Source organism: Trichechus manatus, unplaced genomic scaffold, assembly GCF_000243295.1.
Source record: "Trichechus manatus latirostris isolate Lorelei unplaced genomic scaffold, TriManLat1.0 scaffold00065, whole genome shotgun sequence".
NCBI classification, from domain to species: domain Eukaryota; kingdom Metazoa; phylum Chordata; class Mammalia; order Sirenia; family Trichechidae; genus Trichechus; species Trichechus manatus.
In genome coordinates this window covers 9,822,874-9,845,304 of record NW_004444001.1, presented here as the reverse complement: position 1 = coordinate 9,845,304, position 22,431 = coordinate 9,822,874, and the positions used below count along the sequence as shown (strand labels likewise).

At 48.1% G+C, this 22,431-nt stretch overlaps 1 protein-coding gene across 1 annotated transcript; it reads right to left on the bottom strand.

Moving 5' to 3' along the window:
• Positions 1 to 7,050: 7,050 nt before the first annotated feature.
• Positions 7,051 to 18,609, bottom strand: CAPN11 (calpain 11). Its single transcript, XM_004379508.3, has 21 exons — positions 18,373 to 18,609; positions 17,948 to 18,017; positions 16,349 to 16,467; positions 15,469 to 15,602; positions 15,118 to 15,286; positions 13,022 to 13,105; positions 12,837 to 12,922; positions 12,509 to 12,583; positions 12,181 to 12,341; positions 11,800 to 11,963; positions 10,318 to 10,329; positions 9,798 to 10,009; positions 9,463 to 9,502; positions 9,279 to 9,344; positions 9,130 to 9,187; positions 8,940 to 9,004; positions 8,604 to 8,672; positions 7,950 to 8,028; positions 7,744 to 7,860; positions 7,214 to 7,272; positions 7,051 to 7,077 (listed from the first exon to the last, which is right to left on the bottom strand). The coding sequence occupies exons 1-21, from the start codon at positions 18,598 to 18,600 to the stop codon at positions 7,051 to 7,053; spliced, it is 2,094 nt and encodes a 697-aa protein (XP_004379565.1). The 5' UTR covers positions 18,601 to 18,609.
• Between the last annotated feature and the right edge of the window lie 3,822 nt (positions 18,610 to 22,431).

Below are 22,431 nucleotides of genomic sequence, written 5' to 3'. Positions count from 1 at the left end.
ATATTTATTATAGTTATGTCCTCCTGGTGTATTGACCCTTTAATCATTATATAGTGTCCTTCCTTATCCTTTGTGGTAGATTTTACTTTAAAGTCTACTTTATCAGAGATTAATATTGATTTTATTAATATTGATATTAATTTTTGAGTGTTGTTTGCTTGATGTATTTTTTTCCATCCTTTGAGTTTTAGTTTGCTTGTGTTTTTAAGTGTAAGGTGTGTCTGTAGGCAGCATATAGACGGATTGTGTTTTTTAATCCATTCCGCTACTCTGTCTCTTTATTGGTGCATTTAGTCCATTTACATTCAGCATAATTATTGATAGGTATGAGTTTAGTGTTATCATTTTGATGTCTTTTTTGTGTGTGTTTTTGATAGTGTCTTTGTTCCACTTAATTTTCTATGCTGAGTCATTTTTTTAATGTATTTTCTTTTCATTGTTGTTGATTTTGTATTTGCTGAGTCTTTATATTTTTCTTGTTTTTATTTTGGTGTGTAGGATTGCTAGTTTCCTTTGTGGTTGCCTTAATATTTACCCCTATTTTTCTAAGTTTAAAACAGTCTTTTATTTCTTTATATCGCCTTGACTTCCTCACCATATGAAAAATCTATGTCTACATTTTTTAGTCCCTCTTTTTTGTTTTAATGTTGTTGTCTTTTACATATTGACATCTCTGTTTCCCTATTTTCAGTGTTTTAGCTTTATTTTTGTGACTTCCCTATCTGGGTTGATATCTGGTTGTTCTGTCCTGTGTTCTAGTCTTGGGTTGTTATCTGATGTTATAAGTTCTCTAACCAGAGGACTCCCTTTAGTGTTTCTTGTAATTTTGGTTTGGTTTTTGCAAATTCCCTAAACTTTTGCTTATCTGGAAATGCCCTAATTTCTCCATCGTATTTGAGAGACAGTTTTGCTGGATATATAGTTCTTGGCTGGCAGTTTTTTTCTTTCAAGGCTTTGTGTATGTCTTCCCATTGCCTTCTTGCCTCCATGGTTTCTGCTGAGTAGTCCGAGCTTGTTCTTATAGACTTTCCTTTGTAGATGACTTTTCGTTTATCCCTAGCTGCTCGTAAAATTCTCTCTTTATCTTTGGTTTTGGCACGTTTGATTATAATATGTCTTGGTGAATTTCTTTTGGGATCTACCTTATGTGGGGTTTGATGAGCATCTTGTACAGATATCTTGTCATCTTTCACGATATCAGGGAAGTTTTCTGCCAACAAATCTTCAACAATTCTCTCTGTGTTTTCTGTTATCCCCCCGTTCAGGTACTCCAATCACTTGTAGGTTATTCCTCTTGATAGAGTCCCACATAATTCTTAGGTTTTCTTTATTTTTTTAATCCTTTTATCTGATTTTTCCTCACATAAGGTGCTATCAAGTGCTTTATCTTCAATCTCTCAATTTCTGCTTCCATTGCCTCAATTCTGCTCCTATGACTTTCTATTGAGTTGTCTAATTCTGAAATTTTATTGTTAATCTTCTGGATTTCTGATTGCTGTCTCTCTGGATTCTTGCAGCCTGTTAAATTTGTCATTATTCTCCTCTAATCTTCTTAAGTTTCTCTATTGCTTGGTCTGCATTTTGCATAATTTCCTTCCTGATATCTTGAAGAGTTCTGTATAATAATCCTTTTTATTCTGCCTCTGGTAATTCCAAGAAATTCTCTTCCTCTGGAAAATTTATTTATTTTGGGAGCTTGCTGAAGCCATCATGGTCTGCCTCTTTATGTCATTTGATATTGACTGTTGTCTCTGAGCCATCAGTAAGTTATTATATTTATTTATTTTATGTTTGCTTACTGTGTCCTAGCTTCTTGTTTTGTTTTGTTTTGTTTTGATATGCCCAGATAGGCTACTCATGTGAGCTAGTGTGATCACTGGCACCCCTGAAGCTCCAACGTCCTGCCACCAGGTGGCCACACCTGCCACTTAGTATGTGAGCCCAGGAGTCTGCCCACTCCTCCTGTGTGGATTCAGCTCAGGTGTCCAGGTAGTTGGCCACCAAGTGTGTGGTGCATGCAGGCTCTCACCTACAGTCCTAGACAGACATGGGTGACTGGTGTAGGCACAGGCATCTGGCTGCAGCGGGGGACACACGCTGAGCAAGGCAGGGGCCAATGGCCACCCCCAAGTGTTCAGGAGGAAAGCACGTCCCTGTTCCCTAGAGCATGTAGATGGATGGATTTTGCAGCTGGACTATGAGCATTCAGTGCTGTTGGCTGTAAGGACTAGGGGGCTCCTCTTGTTCTTGGGCCCCCATTGCAGGTGGCTAGATGGCATGGGTGGAGCCACCAGTCCTCAGGCCCCTGACATGGGTAGGTGAAGACCCTGCTTAATGGGTAGAGCAGTGTCAAATGTCACGAACATGCCACTTCACAGCTGAAACAGTTGAAGTTAGACTTCAGGTATGCACCTGTAGTAATGTGGTGATGAGGGCCTAAGCTGTTGAAATGGGCCCACACAAGACCATGCAGGGGGAAAGGCACTCAAAGACCATGAACCCCTTATGCCTGTGCCTAGGCAAAGGAGCTGTGCCTACCCTGAGTTCCTGGCTTAGGGAAGCTGGCAGATTATTTTTTCCCGTTTGTTAATTTGTTCCCTCTCCAAGGCTGGGAGACTGGCTCAGGGAGTGTGACAGGTCCTACTTCCGGCCCAGGGGACTCGGCGATCGCTGAAGCCGTCCCAGACCCAGTGCAGAGCAGGGAGCGTGGAGGTAAATGGGAGAGAGGTTTTTTTCCCAAAGGGGAGTGTTTTTGATCTGCTTGGTAGGCCAGATGCAAGTATTTATCTTTCACCGATTGAGGGCTGCTTCTCACTGGTTCTGGACAGCTGCGTAGACTCTCTGTCACTGGGTATCTCCCAATGTGGAAAATGCCTCCAGAGTGCTGCTGCTTGCCTCACTGTGCATCACAAGCTGATCCAGCCTGAAGGGCTCTGGCTACCACTGGGTCAGGTCTGGCAACTCCTTGCTGTTTGTGAACCGTCTCTCCCTCCTGCTGGCACTCAGTCTGATTCCTCAACTTTGCCTTTGATGTTCAGGGCTCCTAGATTGTCATATATAATTGATTCACTTGTTTTTTCGGGTCTTTGTTGTAAGAGGGACCACCAGAAACGTCTGACTACCCTGCCATCTTGGCCCCGCCTCCACCTTCAATTCTTTTGAGTATATATCTAAAAGGGAATTATTGGGTCATGTTTGGCAGCTAACCAAAAGGTCAACAGTTGAAATCCACCAGCTGCTTCTTGGAACCGCTATGGGGCAGTTCTACTCTATCCTATAGGGTTGCTATGAATGGGAAATGACTTGATGACGAGTTTGGTTTTTGGTTTTGGTATGGTAATTCTATGTTTAACTTCTCGAGAAACCACCAAACTGTTTCCTACAGCAGCTGTACCATTTTATTTTCCCACCAGCAGTGTACGAGGGTTCCAATTTCTCTACGTCTTCACCAACACTTGTTGGTTTCTATTTTTCTGATTGTAGCCATCCTAGACTTGAGGGCAATGGGGGTGTGTGTGTGTGAGTGGGGGTGAAAGGAACCCTGGTGGTGCAGTGGTTAAGCACTCAGCCACTAATCCAAAGGTCGGCAGTTTGAAGCCACCAGCCCCTCCACTGGAGAAAGGTGTGACAGCCTGCTTTGTAAAGATTACATACAGCCTGAGAAAACTTATGTGGCAGTTCTGCTCTATCCTATAGGGTTGCTATGAGTTGGAATTGACTTGAAAGCAACGGGTTTTAGTGGGGATGAAGTGGTGTCTCATTGTGGTTTTGATTTGCATTTCTCTAGACTAAGGTGGCTATGAGTCTGAATCCACTAGGTGGCAATGGGTTTGGTTTAATGACTAATGACCTTCAGCATTTTTTTTATTTATTATTGTACTTTAGATGAAGGTTTAGAGAACAAACTAGCTTCTCATTAAACAATTAGTACACATTGTTTTGTGACATTGGTTACCAACCCCACGACATGTCAACACTGTCCCCTCTCTATTGGGTTCCTTATTACCAGCTTTCCTGTCCCCTCCTACCTTCTAGTCCTTGTCCCTGGGTTGGTGTGTCCCTTTAGTCTCATTTTGTTTTATGGGCATGTCTAATCTTTGGCTGAAGGGTAAACCTCAGGAGTGAATTCATTTCTGAGCTAAAGGGGTGTCTGGGGGCCATACTCTCGGGCTTCTCCAGTCTCTGTCAGGCCAGTAAGTCTGGTCTTTTTTTGTGAGTTAGAATTTTGTTCTGCATTTTTCTCCAGCTCTGTCCTGGACCCTCTGTTGTGATCCCTGTCAGAGCAGTCAGTGGTGGTAGCCAGGCACCATCTAGTTGTACTGGATTCAGTCTGGTCGAGGCCGTGGTAGTTGTGGTCCATTAGTCCTTTGGACTAATCTTACCCTTGTTTCTTGTTGTCTTCATTCTCCCTTGCTCTTGAAGGGGTGAGACCAGTGGAGTATCTTAGATGGCTGCTCACAGGCTTTTAAGACCCCAGATGCTACTTATCAAAGTAGAATGTAGAACATTTTCTTCATAATCTATGTTATGTCAATTGAGCTAGATGTTCCACAAGACCATTGACCTTGAGCATCTTTCCATGAGCTTATTTGTACATCTTCTTTGGTAAAAAAATCTGTTCAAGTCCTTCGCCAATTTTTTTATTGAGTTTTTTTGTTGTTGTTAAGTTGTAGGGGAATCAGTCTTTTAAAAGGTTCCTTAAGGGCCTGTGACCCTATCTCTCAGCTAAGGCTGGAGATGGGAGAGGAAGGGAGAAGGGGGTAGCTGGACAGGAAATGCTTCCTCAGGATGCCCTGGGGGGAGGTAATGGAGGCAGAGGATGCTTTATATTTAGGTTGATGATTTAGTCTTTGAAGTCACAAAGAAGGCAGAGGGCAGTCACCACATCAAGCAATCTCAGCCCCCACTTCCCCTTCCCAGCCAATAAGCTTACAAAAGTGGGTTTAGTGCAAATAAAGGAAGGGGAGCACTAGTGTAGGAGCAAACTTGAGGCTAGTTATCCTAGGATGCTGAAAGTGTACATAGAGACAGGAAGAATTTAGATTTATTTGGGGTTGGCAGGCCCCTAATTTAAGGGAGGAGCCCTGGTGGCTTGGTGGTTAAGAGTTCAGCTGCTAACCAAAATGTCCATAGTTTTGCTCTACAGGGCAGTTCTACTCTGTCCTATAGGGTCGCTATGAGTCGGAATCGACTCAGTGGTAACGGATTTGGCTTAATCTAACGGAAGTTGTGGGCTATCCTTGCCTGAAGCTGACAAGCTCTCATGCCCTGGCCCCAGCCTCAGCGCCCAGCAGTGAGGACTCAGGGTGAGACCAGAGAGGAGAGGAATGGAGAGATCTGGAGGGAGGGGAGAAGCGCAGTTGAGGGGCTGTTGTGGGTGATCTCAGTCTTCTCACTATAACAGAAGACTAGGGGAGGGAGATAAGTCTGAAGCAGAGACACCAAGGGAGCTCAAGGACCCCTCCTGTGACCCCTTCGGTGGGGGCAATGGTTTAGCAGTCAGGTATTTTCTAAAAACAACAATAATAATTTGAATCAGAATGCCATTAAGGCAGGGCGTGAACTCACCTGTTGTCACAGTCCTCACCCCTTTCAGTCTCATACCGAGGAGACTCAGCTTCCCTATATTATGTGCGAGGAGTCCCTGGGTAGTGCACATGGCTACCACACTCGACTGCTAACCTAAAGGTTGGCAGTTCAAGTCCACCTAGAGGTACTCTGGAAGAAAGGCCCAGTGATCTACTTCCAAAAAATCAGTCATTGAAAACCCTGTGGAACACAGTTCTACTCTGACATGCATGGGGTCGCCGTGAGTCAGAGTCGACTTGACAACATCTGGTTTAATATCACCTGCCTGGCTTCCAAAGGTGTTGGATTTTTGTCCCTGGAGACTCCTGTGAGACATCAGCAATGGCATCCTTGGAAACACTGGAGACGAGCAAGGAGGCTCCCAACCCCGTGGGCCCTAGCTTTTCCAGCCCCAGCAATAAGTTTAACTGGCACCTGGCTTGGCTCTCCCCTCCTACCTCAGATGCTGCTCTAGTATCTGGGGCACTGCTGATATTTTGGGTGAGACAGTTCTTCACAGTGAGGGACTGTCATGCATTTCTAGACATTTAGCATCTCTGGCACTGCCCAAGTTTCCCAGGTGGTACAAACTGTGCTCGACTATTAACAGGAAGTATGCCAGTTCAAACCCACCCAGCGGCACCACGGAAGAAAGTCCTGGAGATCTGCTTCCATAAAGATTGTTGTCGTTGTTAGGTGCTGTGGAGTTGATTCCAACTGATAGCAACCCCATGTGACGGAGTAGGACTGCCCCATAGGATTTTCTAGGCTGTAATCTTTATGGGAGCAGATCGCCAGGTCTTTCTCTTGTGAAGCCGCTGGGTTGGAATCCTCTCGACCACAATTTTTTTTCTTTTTTGGCGCTGCCCGTAACTGCCAATAGCGCCCCCTAGTGTTTGTAATAACCACACATTTCTAAATGCTTCTTGGAGGTAGTATGGTCCAAGGTGGAGAGCTACTGGATCCCCTGAGTTGTGCTGGGGAAGTGACTTCCTCCCAATCCCTGCCAATCTTTCCTGGCATAGAAACAGAGACGTGGAAGCCAGTGGCACGCACTGTTTATTGTGCCCGCAGGTGAAGGAGAAAAGAGAGGGGGTGTGCCAAGAGTTTGGCCAGATGTGAGCAGGACAGAAACTGTGGAGAGCTTGAAGCAGGCTCAAACCCATTTCCCTATCCTCGGCCTCCCCAGCCAGAGCGTGGGGACTGGGGAAGTGTCACTTAATCTTAAGTAAAAATATACTCAGAGAGACAGATTGTGGGATAAATCCAGCCACCAGGAGCCTGGCTGGGGAGAAGGGGAAACCCTTTGGGCTGTTAGAGTGGGCATGTAGGTCCCACCTATAGCATTAACATGGCATCTGGGGCCCAGGCGCTGCCTCCTGGAGCCCCTTCCATCACCAGAGACTAGAGAGTGAGGAGTACCCTCTCCCACCCCACCCCCCACCTCTCTGGGTGGTAGGGAGCCAGGTTCCTGGAGCTCCTCTATCCCCACATGGTCATCTTCAGCCACTGTGGGGAGAGAAGAAACAGGTTTGTGGATGGGAAGGGATGGGGAGTGGAGCAGGGTGGCAGGGGGTGCAGAGGGTGTATAGGGTCGTGGGGCGAGGGTGCCAGAAGATCTCCTCACACCCCCTCCTCTATGTACCTGGTCCAGGTTCAAGCTAATATATCCAGTATTCTTCTGGTCCATGGTTAGAAAGAATGCTGTTTTGGAGAGGAGGCAGGGGCAGAAGGGGTTGAGAGCTAAGCCAGTGGTCTGAAGATCCACTTCCAAATAGGTAGGATGTCAGAAAGGGCATAAGAAGCCCTGTTCCTTGCTTTTCCCCAGCTAGACCCCCTAGCTCAGCAGGGAATTAATGATAACTCTCATATAGCCTTGCTATGAGCCACCCAGTTCTAAATGCGTTCCGTATACTAACTCTTTTTAATCTGCACTTCAATCTTGTGAGGGCAGTATTGTTATCATCCACATTTTATAGATGAGGGAGTAGAGACATAGAAAGATAAAGTGGCTTGGCCAAGTCACACAGCCAATAAGTGGTAGAGCTGGGATTTGAAGCTAGTTCATCTGGGGCCAGGGTTTGTGCTCTGGAAGTGGTTCTGGAACAGCCCTCCTGGGGTGGGCGTCGGGGAGGGTCAGTGGTCCCCGGGCCTAGGCAGGGGGAGTGGACTCACCGAACATGGCCTTCAGCTTAAGGACGCAGCTGATGAAGCTGTTGAAGCTCATGATCATGTTCTCATCTGCATACCTGGCCACGAGCATCTGCATCACCTTGTTGTTCAGCTTTATGCCTGAGAGTGAGAGGTGTGGGGTCAGGGAGAATTCAGCTCCACTGCCTCCCCACTCCTTGCCCCGAAGCCCGCTCCTGATCCCTGGCCACCTGCTTTCTCAATCGCCAAGCGCATCTCATAGGAGTTCATGGTGCCTGACTGGTCCTGGTCACACTCTCGGAAGATGTCCTATAGGGACAGACAGAGGTGGTAGGGCCGTATGCATGGCATGGTGGTGGTTGTTAAAATACTGAACTACTTCAGTACAGGTGGCTCACACTGCTGCTCAAGATCGCAGGGGCTCCGCTCCCTGGCCCACCTCCTGAGCCGCCAGTCTTCCCAAAATCTAGTGACCAAAGGGTGAATTCCAGGCTTAGCAGGCACCCTGTCCAGTGCTCTCTGCACACTTCCTCCTTTACAATTGGTTGATAACCTGGGCCAGACTAGTTGTCAGCCAGTTTGATTGGTTACTACCACAACGCTCCAACAGATCCACCTGGTGTGTGTGTGTGTGTGTGAATGTGTCTGTGTGCATGCGTGTGTGTGTGTGTGTGTGTGAGTGTGCACAAGTGTATATGCATGCATGCGAGTGTGCGTGTGTATGTGTGAGTGTCCACATGTGTGCGCACACGTGTGAATGTGTGCATGTGTGCTTGCGTGTGTGTTGTCAGGGGCTCTAGCTCTAGCTTCATCCTTACGACTCCCCATTCCTTTTGAGGACCTCCCTCTCTCACCCCATAGTCTGCCCCTTCAGTGCCCTTTACCGTCCACTTTTTAATTCTTTTCCACAGGATCTGGAACTCCAGAAGTCCCAGCTTGCCAGAGCCATCTTTCTGGGTGGGTGGGGGGTGGTCAAGGATAACAGAGAAGGGGTGAAGAGGGTGTTCTGGGGGCAAGGGGCAGAGGGGCTTGCCCAGAAGGGAGCACAAGACCAGGGCTCTGCATATGGTAACAGCCAGAAGCACAGGAATCATTGGCTACTTCAGAGCCTAATCCCCACCAGAAAGGAGGGCGTGGCTGGCCAGAGAGGTGGCTGGCTCTGGGCCAGCCTGGGGGTGGCAGGGGTGGGAGGTCAAGAGGCCCACTGGACAGGAAGATACATCCATGAGGTTGACCATACAGCGGCAGGTATTCAAGCTGAAGCTCTTGGTCCTGAGTTCTTTGACTGTGAAGAAGGGAAGGAGTAGGGAGAAGAGAGAGTGAAGTGGTATTGTGGGGGGCACAGGGAGTGGTCAAGATGGGGTACAGTCTATGGGGGAAGGGTTGTGAGCTGTGGGGTGGCTGACTCACGTTTGGTGGCTACTTTGTTGAGCAGCTTCTGTAGCTCATACACGTCAATCTCCTTGTCCTGGGAAGGGGGACCGTAAACCCCTGCTCTGGCCCTGCAGCCCCACCCACATCCACCTCCCTCCAGCACCCCTAGCCCATAGCTCTCTCACCTGTCCTGCCACTACCTCAAACAAACGTATGAAGTCTGGATCTAAGTCATTTTCAGAGACATTCTCCTGGATGGAAAGGAGTGGGAAAGGGGGCGTGAGGCCCAGTCCAAAAAACCTGACCCCCAATTCCTTCACATCCAGATGCTTCCTCCCAACCCCTCAACCCTCCAGCCTCCAGCCTCACCTCTTGGAGCAGCTCAGCACAATTGACTTCATCCAGTTCACTGGGGAAAAGTGATTGACGGCTCAGGGGCTACCAAGGGTGAGGGAGGCAGGGATTTCAGTGGGGTGGTCAGGGAGAGGTTGGTCAGGGAGTGATCATGTCATGTATCTGAAGCCATATGGAACAGGCTCCATGGGACCTGAGTTCTAGTTCTGGCTCTGCTGCTAATTGGGATTTCCCCTTCTGATGCCTCAGTTTCCTTGGTTGTAAAATAGGGACAGAGTAGGGGAGGACAAGATGGTGGCTCTCTGAGCTTGACATCAGGTTGCCTTGGGGCAGGGTGGTGGTGCCCTCACCAGGACTCGCTGTGCTTCTCTGTGAAGACCCGAAGCAGGAAGTCGGCTTCCTTGTTCTGGTGGAAGGTGGAGGGAATGATGATATATTCTCCCGGAGACAGCCGGAGCTGGCTGCTCACCTCCCGTGAGTGGGAGAAGATCTCTGAGAAGCCTTGGTCCTGATATTTCAGGAAGAAATCTTTCTTCAGGTGGATATTCTTGATGTTCTGAAACTATATGTGCCCTGGAGGTGGGTACAGGCTGGCATGGGGGAGCACCGGGGAGGGTCCCAAGGTGAAGTCTAGCTGGGCAGGGGTAAGGGGAGACACCACCACCACCTGGCTTGCCTTAGACACGGCCCAAAGGGCAAGTAACCTGAATATGGACTCTTCCTTCCGCAACCCCCATCCAGTGCCCAAGGGGGCTGGAAGTCCCAACCTAGTGCCCCCAGAGCCCTTTGCCGAATTCTACTGCTTGCCCAACCCGTGTAGCCAGGGGTGGTGAGGGTCCTGCCCTGGATCAAGCCCCATGTCTTCTGTACCTCCTTTGGGACCTGGGAAGGGAAGAAAGAGGAAGATCAGGTCTCTAGGGGTGAAGGGACTCAGGCCTACAGAAGCTAGGTGGGGTGTGAGTAGTGTGTGTTGAGGGGGGCTTAAGGGTACTGATGTGCTGGGAGTGGGGTGGGGGCTCTGATAGATAAATGGTCCTGGCATTAAGAATCCTTCAGCTTTGGACAGTGAAGTACAGTTTCGCAGTGTTTTGCTGGGGAAGATTTTTGTCACGGAATCCCAAAGAGGCGAGGTGACTCGCCCAGCTCCACGTTGCCTAAAAAGGGAAGAGCTGGGCTGAAAATCTAGGAGAGTGTTTTGCAAAACACTCTTTCCTGGAATGCTCATATCCTCCAGGAAATTAACAGGCAATTATTAAAAGGAGGATGGGTATTGAGGACAAATAAGCTTATAAGAAGATAAGGTAAACTACATTAAATAGGTTTCTCTACCACAGGGGTGATCAGAGCTGTTAGTATGCTGATTTGCACCCCAGAGCTCTGGGCTGGAGGTAGAGAATATCGCCTTTCCTGACCCTGTTGAACCTTGGAGACTTTGTCTGGAGGTGTGTCTGTTAACCTGGTAGACTCAGAGCCTAGGAGGAGCGCAAGGCTTGTGTGCGTTTTTGCTCACCATTGAACCCCTGGAAACTGGACTGGAGCCGGACATATGGTAACCAACCAGTTGCCGTGAGTCTACACCGACTCATGGTGACCCCATGTGTGTCAAAGTAGGACAGTGACCCATAGGGTTTTCAATGGCTGATTTTTCAAAAGTAGATCGCCAGGCCTCTCTTCCGAGGTGCCTCTGGGTGGACTCGAACCTCCAACGTTACCAGCCAAGTGTATTAACTGTTTGCAACACTCAAGGACTCTGGACGTACTCAAGAAATACTTGTTGAATATCCAAGTAAATGAATGCATGACTGTTTCTAGAATTTTGCGAAGCATGGTGTGGGAAACGCTTACTGGGGACTTTTCCTGACTCTTGGGATCAATGTGGGTAAGAGCTCAGCTGCTAACCAAAAGTTCGGCAGTTCGAATCCACTAGCTGCTCCTTGGAAATCCTACAGGGCAGTTCTACTCTATCCTATAGGGTCCCCGTGAGTTGGAATCGACTCAAAGGCAACGGGTGTTTTTTTTTGGTTTGGGGGTCAATGTGGTGGGCGGGGCATCTGGAGGGGCTTCTAGGGGGCCAGCCCTCAATCTCCTTCCTCTTTATTAAGAGCCTTTGGAACAATGCCTGGCACAGAGGAAGTTCGACCCAAGTGTTTTCGATTTTGATTGAAATCTGCGAAAAGAAAGCTGCCAGCCCTGTCTCATAAAGCACAAAGCACCTCTCAAAAGCCAGGACTGTGGAGCGTATTGGAGCGTGTGCCCCTCCTAGTGGGCAGTGGCCTTGGAGAGAAAGGGTCTTAAAGGGGCGGGGCCGGGTGAAGGAGCAAGAGCGGCTGGGGGACCAGCTGGGGTGCCCACCGAGAAGATGACAAAGCCAATGGTCTCCACATCACCAAACCGCCGCATCCGCCGCCAGTTCTTTTGCATCAGGGCCACCAGGCAGGTGCAGATGACTTCGTTGTCTTCCGAGTCGTCCTGTTCCAGGAGACTGATCTTAAACTGGGGGTTGGTCCAGAATGTGTCTGTGGACGAACAGGTCAGCATGATTATGCCCTTTCCAGGGTGGACCCAGCTTCCCCAGCCACATGCCTCCCTCCTCCATGGGCTGGGGGAAGGGTGGGGGCTGATTGGCCCCTGACCTTGTGAACGCTGATGCCTGTGACCTGGTGTCCCAGTCCTGGTTTCCTGGTGAGTCAGTGGCCCATCCCTCACTCCCTGCCCTCCTGTCCCGTCACCCACCGAGGTTGTCCCTGCAGCCCCCTGCGGTGCTGCCTCGACGCCAGCTGCCCTCATAGAAGGAGGTGTGCCAATAGCTCCTGTAGTCCCCAGAGAGCGCGTCTGGCGTCAGGTTGCAGATTTCCAGGAGTGTGTAGTTATCCAGGAAATCTTGGAACGTCATCCTGAGGTGGAGGGGGTGGTGGGTGGAGCCTGTCATCGGCACACCCATGGGCCTGTTTCCCTGGGGGTCCCCTGGAGCCTCTCCATCCAAGGCACAGGTAGGAGGATGGCAAGGAGATGAAGGAACAAGGAGTGGGGGGAAAAGGAAGCCCACCAGAGCCATACTGACCAGAACTCTCCATCCTCCTTCTTGTGCCACAGCTGCTTCTGGATGTCTGGGGGCACCTCTTGCCACTCTCTGGAGCTGGGGCAGAGGTTGGCAGTGGAGGGAGAGTGGCAGGCGTCAGGAGGCCGCTCCTCCTCCCCAAGGGATTCCCTCATCCCGGAATGCCAGCCTACTGGAGGTCCTGAGTTAGATAGAGTGGCTTGCTCTGGTGCCCAGGTTGTCCTCCCAAACAGGACACCAGCTGGTCTCCCTGTGGCATCGCTTTGCTCCTGGGGCCTGCTGGGTCCTCTGCCCACCCCACACCTGAGAACACCGGGCTGAGGCCACCTACTTGTCACTCCAGGCGCCAGTCCACTCAATTCGGCCCCAGGGATTCCGGAGCCGAATCAGTGTTTTCATCTTGCCACGGTGGAAGACCTGGGGGGATCAGGAGTTAAAGGTCAGGGGCAGAGGGTCAGGAGGGGCTTCTCTTCCTTCTCATGCCCTTCCGGGTAGCGGGCAGTTGTCAGGACTCACATCCTGAAGGCCAGTCACTGAGTAAGCATGTCCTCGCACCAGATTCTTCTGGGTCAGTGATTCCAAGTCATCACTGCTGTCAAACTACAGAAGAGAGGAAGGGAAGGAGCTGAGGATCTGGTCAGAGGGGCTGGGGCACCTGAACACAGGTGACAACTCTCTGGGCTCATTTTTTTTTTAAATTAAACTTGTTATTTTGAGAGAATTGTAGAGTCACATGCAGTTGTAAGAAATATAATATAGAGAGCTCTCATGTACCTTTTGCTCAGTTTGCCCTAGTAGAAACAGTTTGCAAAACTATAGTACAGTATCACAGGAAGCTGACATTCACACAATGCAGCAATCTTATTCCGATTTCCCCAGTTTTACTTGTGCTCATTTGCGTGTGTTCTATGCAGTTCTACCACATGTGTCTGTTCATATCTCCACCACCACAGGCAAGACGTAGAACTCTCCGGGCATCACCAACATTCCTTGTGTTACCCTTTTAAACACACCTGCCTTCCTCCCACTCCACCCTCTTCCTTAACCCTTGGCACTAATCTCTTCTCCATTTCTATAATTTTGTCATTTTAAGTATGTTATATACATGGAATCATGTAACATTTTGGGATTAGCTTTTCTCATTCAGCAATAATTCCTTTGAGCTGCATCTGAGTTTTTGCATGCATCGACAGTTTGTTCCTTTTTTTTGATGCGTTTCTTTATTAACCCATTAATTAATTAGCAAGAGCCACTGGTGGGTCTGATGGTGACCGTCACTTCCCACCGAGATGAGTGAAAACTTCTCTCTGAGCTGCCTTGACAACGTATTGTGATAGGAAGGTGCCTCCGATTCACTGGTTGTGGCCTGTCACCTCTATTCATAAAGGAAGAAAATGCTAATTTTAGTTCAAGATCAGCCGCTATCAGTAGTTTTCTCATCCAAGTCCGTGTACCCATAAATTTCACCCACGGGCCCTGGAGGGGGTGTGGACTCTGGCTCTAGACCCACTGTAGGCTCAGTCGGTGTGGAGCGGGGTTTGCTGCCTTAAGGCGGGGCTCAGCTAGCTGTTTCTATCAAGGGCCTGGTAGAAAATATTTTCAGCTCTGCTGCCCTAAGGCCTCTGGTGCCCCCACTCAGCTCGGCATTGTGGCTGATAGTCTAAGCAGGCAAGCGTGATTGTGTTCCAATAGAACGCCGTTTATGTACACTGAAATTTGAGTTTCATGGAATCCTCACATGTCACAAAATGTTACTCTTCTTTTAAATATTTCATTGTGTGTTCGGTGAAGGTTTACGCAGCAGTTTAGGTTCCCACTCAACAATTTCTACACAAGTTGTTCAGTGACATTGTTTACATTCTTCACAATGGATGAACATTCTCATTATTCCTGCTCTGATTGTTCTGTTTCTGTTTCCATTAGTCTAGTTTCCCTGCCCTCTAACATTCTCATCTTTGTTTTAAGGTAAATTGTTGGCCAGTTTCTTCCTTTGTATTGCTGAGTAGTACTCCATGGTGTGGATGTACCAGTTTGTTTAATCATTCACCCACTGAACGACGTCTACATTGTTTTCAGTATTTGCCTATTATGAATAAAGCTGCTATGAACATTTGTGTACAGGTTTTTGTGGGAACATGTCTTCGTTTCTCTGGGATAAATGCCTAAGAGTGCAATTGCTGGGTCATTTATTTTTTTGAACAAGTAATTGTTGAGAGCCTACTGTGTGCCAGGTACAGTCCCAGGTCCCAGATAACTGGGATCCAGTAGTGACTGAGAAAAATAAGTTCAGTGCCTTCATGGAGTGTGAAAACTGTCTGGAGGAAATGGACTACGAATAAATACATAGATAAGGAAGGTAATTTCAGGTCATGATAAACACTGGGGAGAAAATCAGAACAAGATAGAGAGTAAATGGGGTGGGACAGCTAATTTAGATTGAAGGACAGAGAAGGCCGGTTTGGAGAAGTGGTATTGAATTGAGATGTGAATGATAAGGAGCTAACCATGCAGATATCTCGGGAAAGAACATTCTAGGTGAAAGCAACAGCAGGTGCAAAAGGCCCTGAGGCAGGACCAAGCTCGGCCTCTGAGGATACTGGGGTTTGGCTTACTTCAATGGAGCAGCCCACGAGAGAGGCTCGGTCCAGGGCCTTCCTAAGGAGCCTTAGCAGGTTCTGAGGGGGCTTCTGGAGTTGGAAGCTCTGGGCCACGCCCCCAGTCAAGTCCTCAAAGCCTTCTACAGTGTTGCCCCCTGACAGCGCTTCGTAGGATCCGTTCAGCCTGTGGGCATGGAAAGGGTACAGTTTGGGCTCTGGGATGGCGGTGTGAACTTGGACATCCGAGGGAAGGAGAGATGCCCTGCCACTACCCTGCCGCTGCCTCTGATTCCAGCTGCCCCTGCGACTGCCAACTGCCAGAGGAGGCTTGGAGGCAAGCCCCCTTCCTTGGCTCTGGGCACTCACTTGGCATACGCCTTCTCCAGCAGGGCACTCCAGAACTCGGTGGCCTCGGCTGAGTGCAGGAACATTAGCTTGTGATTTCTTGTGGGTAGCCGGTCATCCACCACCACGTCCACCCACTGCCCGAACTGCCAAACCTGTGGGCAGTAAGGTGGGCCTCAGTGGGCAGCCTTTTGCTTCAGAGCCCCTCTTTCCCTCCCACACTACACACACACACACACACACACACACACACACGTGCATACGTGCGGGGGGACACACACACCCCTTGTGTGGGAACCCTGTCACAAAAGTTCTGCTTGGTAGTCACATCCGGGTTCTACGCCAGTGTTAGCAATCCCATCCCATAGAGTGGCTGTGAAAGGCAGTGACAAGCCTGAACTCAGACCCCCTAGCTTCTCTCCAGGTTCTGCCACAGTGTCCAGGGTGACCTCACCTACCTTTTGATCTTAGGCCCTCCTCTGAAGAAAAGACAGCTGGACTTTAGGATTTCCAAGATGTTAACAACTCTTATGATTCATTATTTAGAAATATTTTATGTTATGAGGAATTTGTCCATATGTTGCTAAATTTAAAGAGAGATTATATATATATAGATATATAGATAGATAGATAGAGAGAGAGAGAAGCAAGAGGAGGAGGACAGCCACAAACTGATAACAACTGTGATTTTCTTTTTGGGCTTTAAAAAAACCAGCTTGTACAGTTTCTCAGTGAGTAGATATTTCTCCGATAATTAGGAAAAAACTCACTCCAATAAATGTTATTTTTCAAAAAGTAAAGAAAAACGGTAAACTTCATCATAGCACATACTCATGCTCTTTCTCTTTCTCTCTCACACACGCACCCCCCAAAGCAACTATGCTATCAAATTTCCCTTCACCTGGAAATGGAAGATGCCGGCATAGTTTTTCCTGAAGCTCTGCCCCTTAGGCACCACCCGGTTCAGCAGTCTGGGGTTAATGGTGAGGGAGCCGATGGCAGCCAGCAGCCAGCAGTCCCCTGAAAAGTCAGCCAGGGGTTTTTCCACTAGGTTTTGCCCCCTCGAGAACCCTTGTATATGTGTGTGTGAGTGGGGGTGGGGGGTCCTGGAATCCAGGCCCTAGAGGAGCAGGAATCTGGCTCTGCGGGAGGCGGGGGGGCCCACACAGGCAGAGATGCACCTTCCCTCTGCCCTCCCCGCAAGGAGTGTTAAGGAAGGAGACCAGTAGGGAGAAACGGAGGACAGAGGGACAGGCTCCGGGGAAGTGAGTTTCTGCACATTTTCTATTAGGAGAGAGATTCACAAATTATAGCCAGATGTTTTTGTTTTTGGAGTTTGGGGAGGTGGTTTTTTTTTAAATTGAAATTTAGATGAAGGTTTATGGAACAAACTAGCTTCTCATTAAACAGTTAATACACATATTGTTTTATGGCATTGGTTAACAACTCCATGACATGTGAGTACTCTCCCTTCTTGACCTTGGAGTCCTTATTACCAGCTTTCCTGTCCCCTCCTGCCTTCCAGTCCTTGCCCCTGGGCTGGTGTGCCCCTTTATTCTCGTTTTGTCCTATGAGTCTGTCTAGTCTTCGGCGAAAAGGTGAACCTCTGAGTGACTGATTACTGGGCTAAAAGGGTGACTGGGGTCATACTCTTGGGGTTTCTCCAGCCTCTGTCAGGCCAGTAAGTCTGGTCTTTTTTTGTGAGTTAGAATTTTGTTCTACATTTTTCTGGGGAGGAAGTATTTTTGGCCTCAAGTTCTTGCTCCTCACTTTGGGACCTGCTTTCTTTGGGAGAGACATAATCCTCTCCCATCCCTTGGACAAATCCAGTCACCTCCCCTCACTGCACCCTTACCCCATGAGTGCAGTGGTGCAGTGATTAAGGGCCCAAGACCTCTCTCCCTGAGGTTACCCACATAATACTGGAGATTCAAGGGGCTCCAGGGAGATGCCAACTTTGGGGGATGCCAATTGCCATATTGTGTGGCCTCTCAAGTAGTCTTAGGAACTGAGGCCTCCTGCAAACAGCCATATGAGGAAGTCATCTTGTAAGTGGATTCTTAGCCCCAGTCAAACCTTCAGATGACTGCAGCCCCAGCGGACATGTTGACTGCAGCTTCATGAGAGATCTTGAAACAGACCCACCCAGCTATGTTGCTTCCAAGTTCCTGACCCACAGAAACGGTGAGAGAATACATGTTTATTGTTGCTTCAAGTCACTAAGTTTTGGGGTAACTTATTATGTAGTAATAGAGAAGTAATAACACCACCCCAGCTTGCTCCCCCAAGACCCAGGCTGCAGCAGGTGGGTGGTGGCATCCAGGCTAGGGGAGGAGCAGAGAGAACGTGCCTGACACTCTTAGAAGGAGAGGGACAGGGAACCAGAAGCAGGTTGCCTGAACCTAGGGCTTCCAGTTCTCCAGCCTCAAAAAACACTCAGCCCCCCACCCTGAGCCATCCCTTCTCCCAATGGAGACCAACTTTCCCATTCCCCACTCACCGAGTACCCCCTGGCATATGTCTGTCTGAGTGGCTCCATCTACAATGAACTGAGGGTTCCTTGTGATTTCCTGCAGTGAAGGAATCATGGTTTCAGGGAGCCCAGGACATCCTTCCCCCTCAACCTCCTTCCCACCTTCCGGGAATGACCACCTTGAAGTTCTAGGGGGAGACATGGTGAGGGGTGGGGAGGTCACAGGACCAGCTTAGCACAGCTCTAGATTGTGATAGCAAAGGCTGGTGGGAGCTTTGATAACTTTCCCAAGATTTGTCTGGGAGTTTTTCTTAAGAGTGTTCAGAAGAGTCACCATCCCTGCTGGAGGTGGAACCTAGTGCCAGGGCCAGGCTAGGGTGGTAGAGGATTGGAGTTTATCACAGTGACTGGGGCCTGGGACCTCAAGTCTGTGCCACCTTCCCAGTACCTACCTTGGGCCGCTGCCAGGAGATGTTCTGCACATTATTGGACTTGGGTCCCAGCTCCTTGAAGCCCAGTGAACTGGAGTCAGCAGGGAATAAGGGGTCCTCAAACAGCTCCCCCTTCTTCAGACAGGCTGCTTTCAGCTCCTCAAAGTTTTGGTTTCTGTAGTTCTCAGCGTTGCTGTGCTGGCCCAGGCCCTTGGCCTTGAGTCGGCTACGGTTTATGGAAGCCGCCATTCCCTTACAGGCAAAAACAACCTCCACTCAATAATAAAACGACAAATAACCCAATTTAAAAAAATGGGCATATACACCCAGGAGAAGTGAAAGCAGGAACCCAAACAGAAACCTGTACACCAATGTTCACTGCAGCACTTTTTACAATAGGCAAGAGGTGGAAACAACCCAATTGTCCATCAACAGATGAATGGATAAACAAAATGTAGTGTATACATACAATGGAATATTACTCAGCCATAAAAAGAAATGAAGTCCTAGGGCCAACAATTGCTTTAACACAAAGATGAGACTGTAAGGCGGCAGGGAAACTAGAGTAATGAAAAGGGAACAACCAGAACAGAAATAATGAGAATGTTCATACATTGTGAAGAATGTAAACAATGTCACTGAACAACTTGTGTAGAAATTGTTGAATGGGAACCTAAACTGCTGTGTAAACTTTCACTGAAAACACAATAAAATATTATTACAAAAAAGAAAAAAGAAATGAAGTCCTTACGCGCACCACAACATGGATGAATATGGAAAACATGATGTCGAGTGAAATAGGACAGTCGCCAAAGGACAGATACCGTGTTATCTCACTTACATGAAATGAGCAAATATGTAGAAACCAAAAATTATTAGTGGTTACAGGGGCAGGACGCAGGGAAGTTTTTGCTTAGTTTGCATTGAGTTTATGTTAATGGTGGTAGAATAATTTGGAAAAGGATAGAGGTAATGGTTGCACAACATGAAGAATGTAATCACTGTCTCAAATTATACATGTAGAAATTGTTGCACTGGCGAATCTTTTATTGTGTATATTTTCACCACAAAAAAAAAAAAAAGGAACTTGCCATGCATCTGCAAGGGAAAAAAAAAATGGGCAAAGGACCTGAATAGATAGTTCTCTAAAGAAGACAGACAAATGGCCGATAAGCACATGAAAACAAATGCTGAATATCATTAGTCACCAGGGAAACGCAAGCCAAAATCACAATGAGATACCACTTCACACTCACTAGGATAGTTATAATAAAAAGGAGAAATAAGAGCAAGTGTTGTCAAGGATATGGAGCAATTGGAATCTTCATACATTACTGCCAGGAATTTAAAATGGTGCAGTTGCTTTGAAACAGTCTGGCGGTTCCTCAAATGGTTAAAGATTGAGTTACCATATGATCCAGCACTTCCACTCCTAGGTATATGCCCAAGAGAATTGGAAAACATACGTCCATACAAAAACTTGTACATGAATGTTTATAGCAGCATTATTCATAATAGTAAAAAAGTGGGAAAAACCCAAATGTCCATAAACTGACGGATGGATAAATAAAACATGACATATCCATACAGTGGGATATTATTTGGCAATAAATAGAATGAGGTACGTGCAACAACATGGATGGACCTTGCTAAATTATGCTAAATGAAAGAAGCCAGTCACAAAAGACCACATATTGTATGATTCCATTTATATAGAATGTCCAGAATAGGTAAATGTATAGAGACAGAAAATAGGTTAGTGGTTGCCTAGGGCTTGGGGGGATGGGAGGATTAAGTGTAATGTCTAAAGGGTACAGGGTTTCTTTTAGGGAGATGAAAATGTCCTAAAATTGATTGTGGTGATGGTTGCACAACTCTAAATATACTAAAAGCCATTGAATTGTACATTTTAAATGGGTGAATTGTGCAGTATGTGAATTATATCTCAATAAAGCTGTTAAAAAAAAAAGGCCTCCAGACCATTCAAGACACGTCCTATTGGTGAACGTGGAAATAATGGGGTGTAGAAGACAAGAAAGGTCCCTGGGTGTCGTAAACATGTTTGTGTTCAACTGCTAACCTAAACTTGGAGGTCTGAACTCCCCAGTGGTACCTTGTGGGAGTCCTGGTGGCGCAGTGGTTCAGAGCTCAGTTGCTAACCAAAAGGTTGGCGATTCAAATCCACCAGCTGCTTCTTGGAAACTTTTTGGGGCAGTTCTACTCTGTCATATAGGATCACTATGAGTTGGAATCAATTTGATGGCTTACGGGTTTGGTTTAGTGGTACCTTGTAAGGCCTAGCAATCTGCTCCCATAAAGATTAAAAAACCACCAAACCCATTGCCATTTTAGACTTCTCCAGGACTTGATTTATGAAGGATGTGCTATGATAACCATGTTTATCCAGCGGCTTAAAAAATGTTTTTTTTTTTAAGTTCTCATGCAAAGGAGGTCCACTGGTGTTAAACCCTAGTATGAGGTCCACCAAACCCATTGCTGTCAAGTTGATTCTGACTTATAGCAACCCTATAGGATAGAGTAGAACTGCCACATAGGGTTTCAAAGGCTGTAGATTTTACGAAGCAGACTGCCACATCTTTCTCCCGCGGAGTGGCTGGTGAGTTTGAACTGCCAAGTGCTTTAACCACTGTGCCACCAGGGCTCCTTGTGGGGTCCACAGGGCCCTGAAAAAAGCTCAACATTCAGTTTAGGCTGAGCCTACTAAACAGAATCTGGTCTAAGGCTGAGAGGGGGATGACAGGGAAAGCCAAGGAGTGGGACTAGGTGGGGGTGGAGGTATGATGGCAGAGGAGGTGATCACTGTCACCACTCCGGTGTCAGGCAGCACTGGGCAGAGCCCTGGAACCCTCTCCAACAACGTGCAGCCTAGATGCGAGGGGCTCAAGCTCCCTCAGCTTCCTCACTCACAGTAGAGTCACCTGTCACCCTCCTTGTCCCCTGTGGGCCTGTCCTCCTGGATCCAAACCACACACACCAGGGGTGCCCCTTGGCTGGCCACAGTCAGCAAGCCAGCTTTTGTTCTATGCTATGAACTCAGTTTTGGGGAACACACAAAGATGTGGAAGGCTCCCAGAAGAGACTGAGACACAGGGGGAGGTGCACACTGAGGAGAGGAGGGGTCAGTTGGGGACAGAGCCACTCTTTTGGTGAGGGGGACTTGGATCCCAGCCCTCCTCCCCTAGACAAGGCCCCTGCAATCCTGGCCGTTAACTTTCACTTGGAAGGGGGAGGGTAGGTAAAACTGGAAGCCAACTCTGGGGCTCCCTATTGGTGTGGGGGGGCACAGGACCGTGAGCTTCCATACCCTCCCACCCTATCCCTCTCCCCTCAGGACATCAGGCCCTACCATCAGGCCCCACCAACCCCAATGGTTGGTTTCAATCTGAAAAATGCAGTTTGAGGTCTCTGCCTGGCGATGGGATCCCTGGAAGAGGGATGGAAAATGAGAAGAGAAGCCATAGGGTATTGGAAAGGGAATTCGATTTGGAGTCCTCTGCAGAGCATCTGACCAGCCTTGGGATCGATAACACATCATCTCCAAGGCTTAGAGAGCTTCAGGGTGTGAAGGTCCCCTCCCTGGGGGCTCCCCTCCCTGAGGAGCTGTGAGAAGGTGATGAATGTGAGAGCTAGTGTCAAGCCCTCCCCTCCTCTCCAACCTGAGCGTGTCCACCCAGGCCGTGAGATGCAGCTCAAACTGAGGAGGCTCCTCTTCCTTCTCATTCTCCTCCTCCTCCTAAATAATAGCAACAACAACTTCTGTTGAAATGGCAATAAGGAAGAGATGCGGGGTAGGGAGAGCTGTGGTCTCAGTTAAACAGATCCCCCATGGGGCTCTGGAGAGTGGGAGAAATCTACAGTGCGGAAAAGAAGGGTTGGCAGTTTACCAAAGGGGTCCAGAGGGTTCTGGGAGAACTAGATTGAACCAACAAAGGGTTGAGTTCCTCAGAGGCAAAAGCAGGGAGTCTCAGTTATTCTTCCTGCCTCAAGTTAACTGAACAAGGAGAATAGTTACAACAGAGAGTTAACACAGTACTAAGCACCAACTCTGTACCAGGAACG

Coding starts and splice junctions, on each gene's coding strand:
- CAPN11 (XM_004379508.3), bottom strand. CDS start 18,600: ATGGCGGCTTCCATAAACCGTAGCCGACTCAAGGCCAAGGGCCTGGGC. Junction 12,584..12,836: donor ACTGGCGCCTGGAGTGACAA/GTAGGTGGCCTC, acceptor CCTCTGCCCCAG/CTCCAGAGAGTGGCAAGAGG. Junction 7,861..7,949: donor CTTGGCGATTGAGAAAGCAG/GTGGCCAGGGAT, acceptor TCTCACTCTCAG/GCATAAAGCTGAACAACAAG.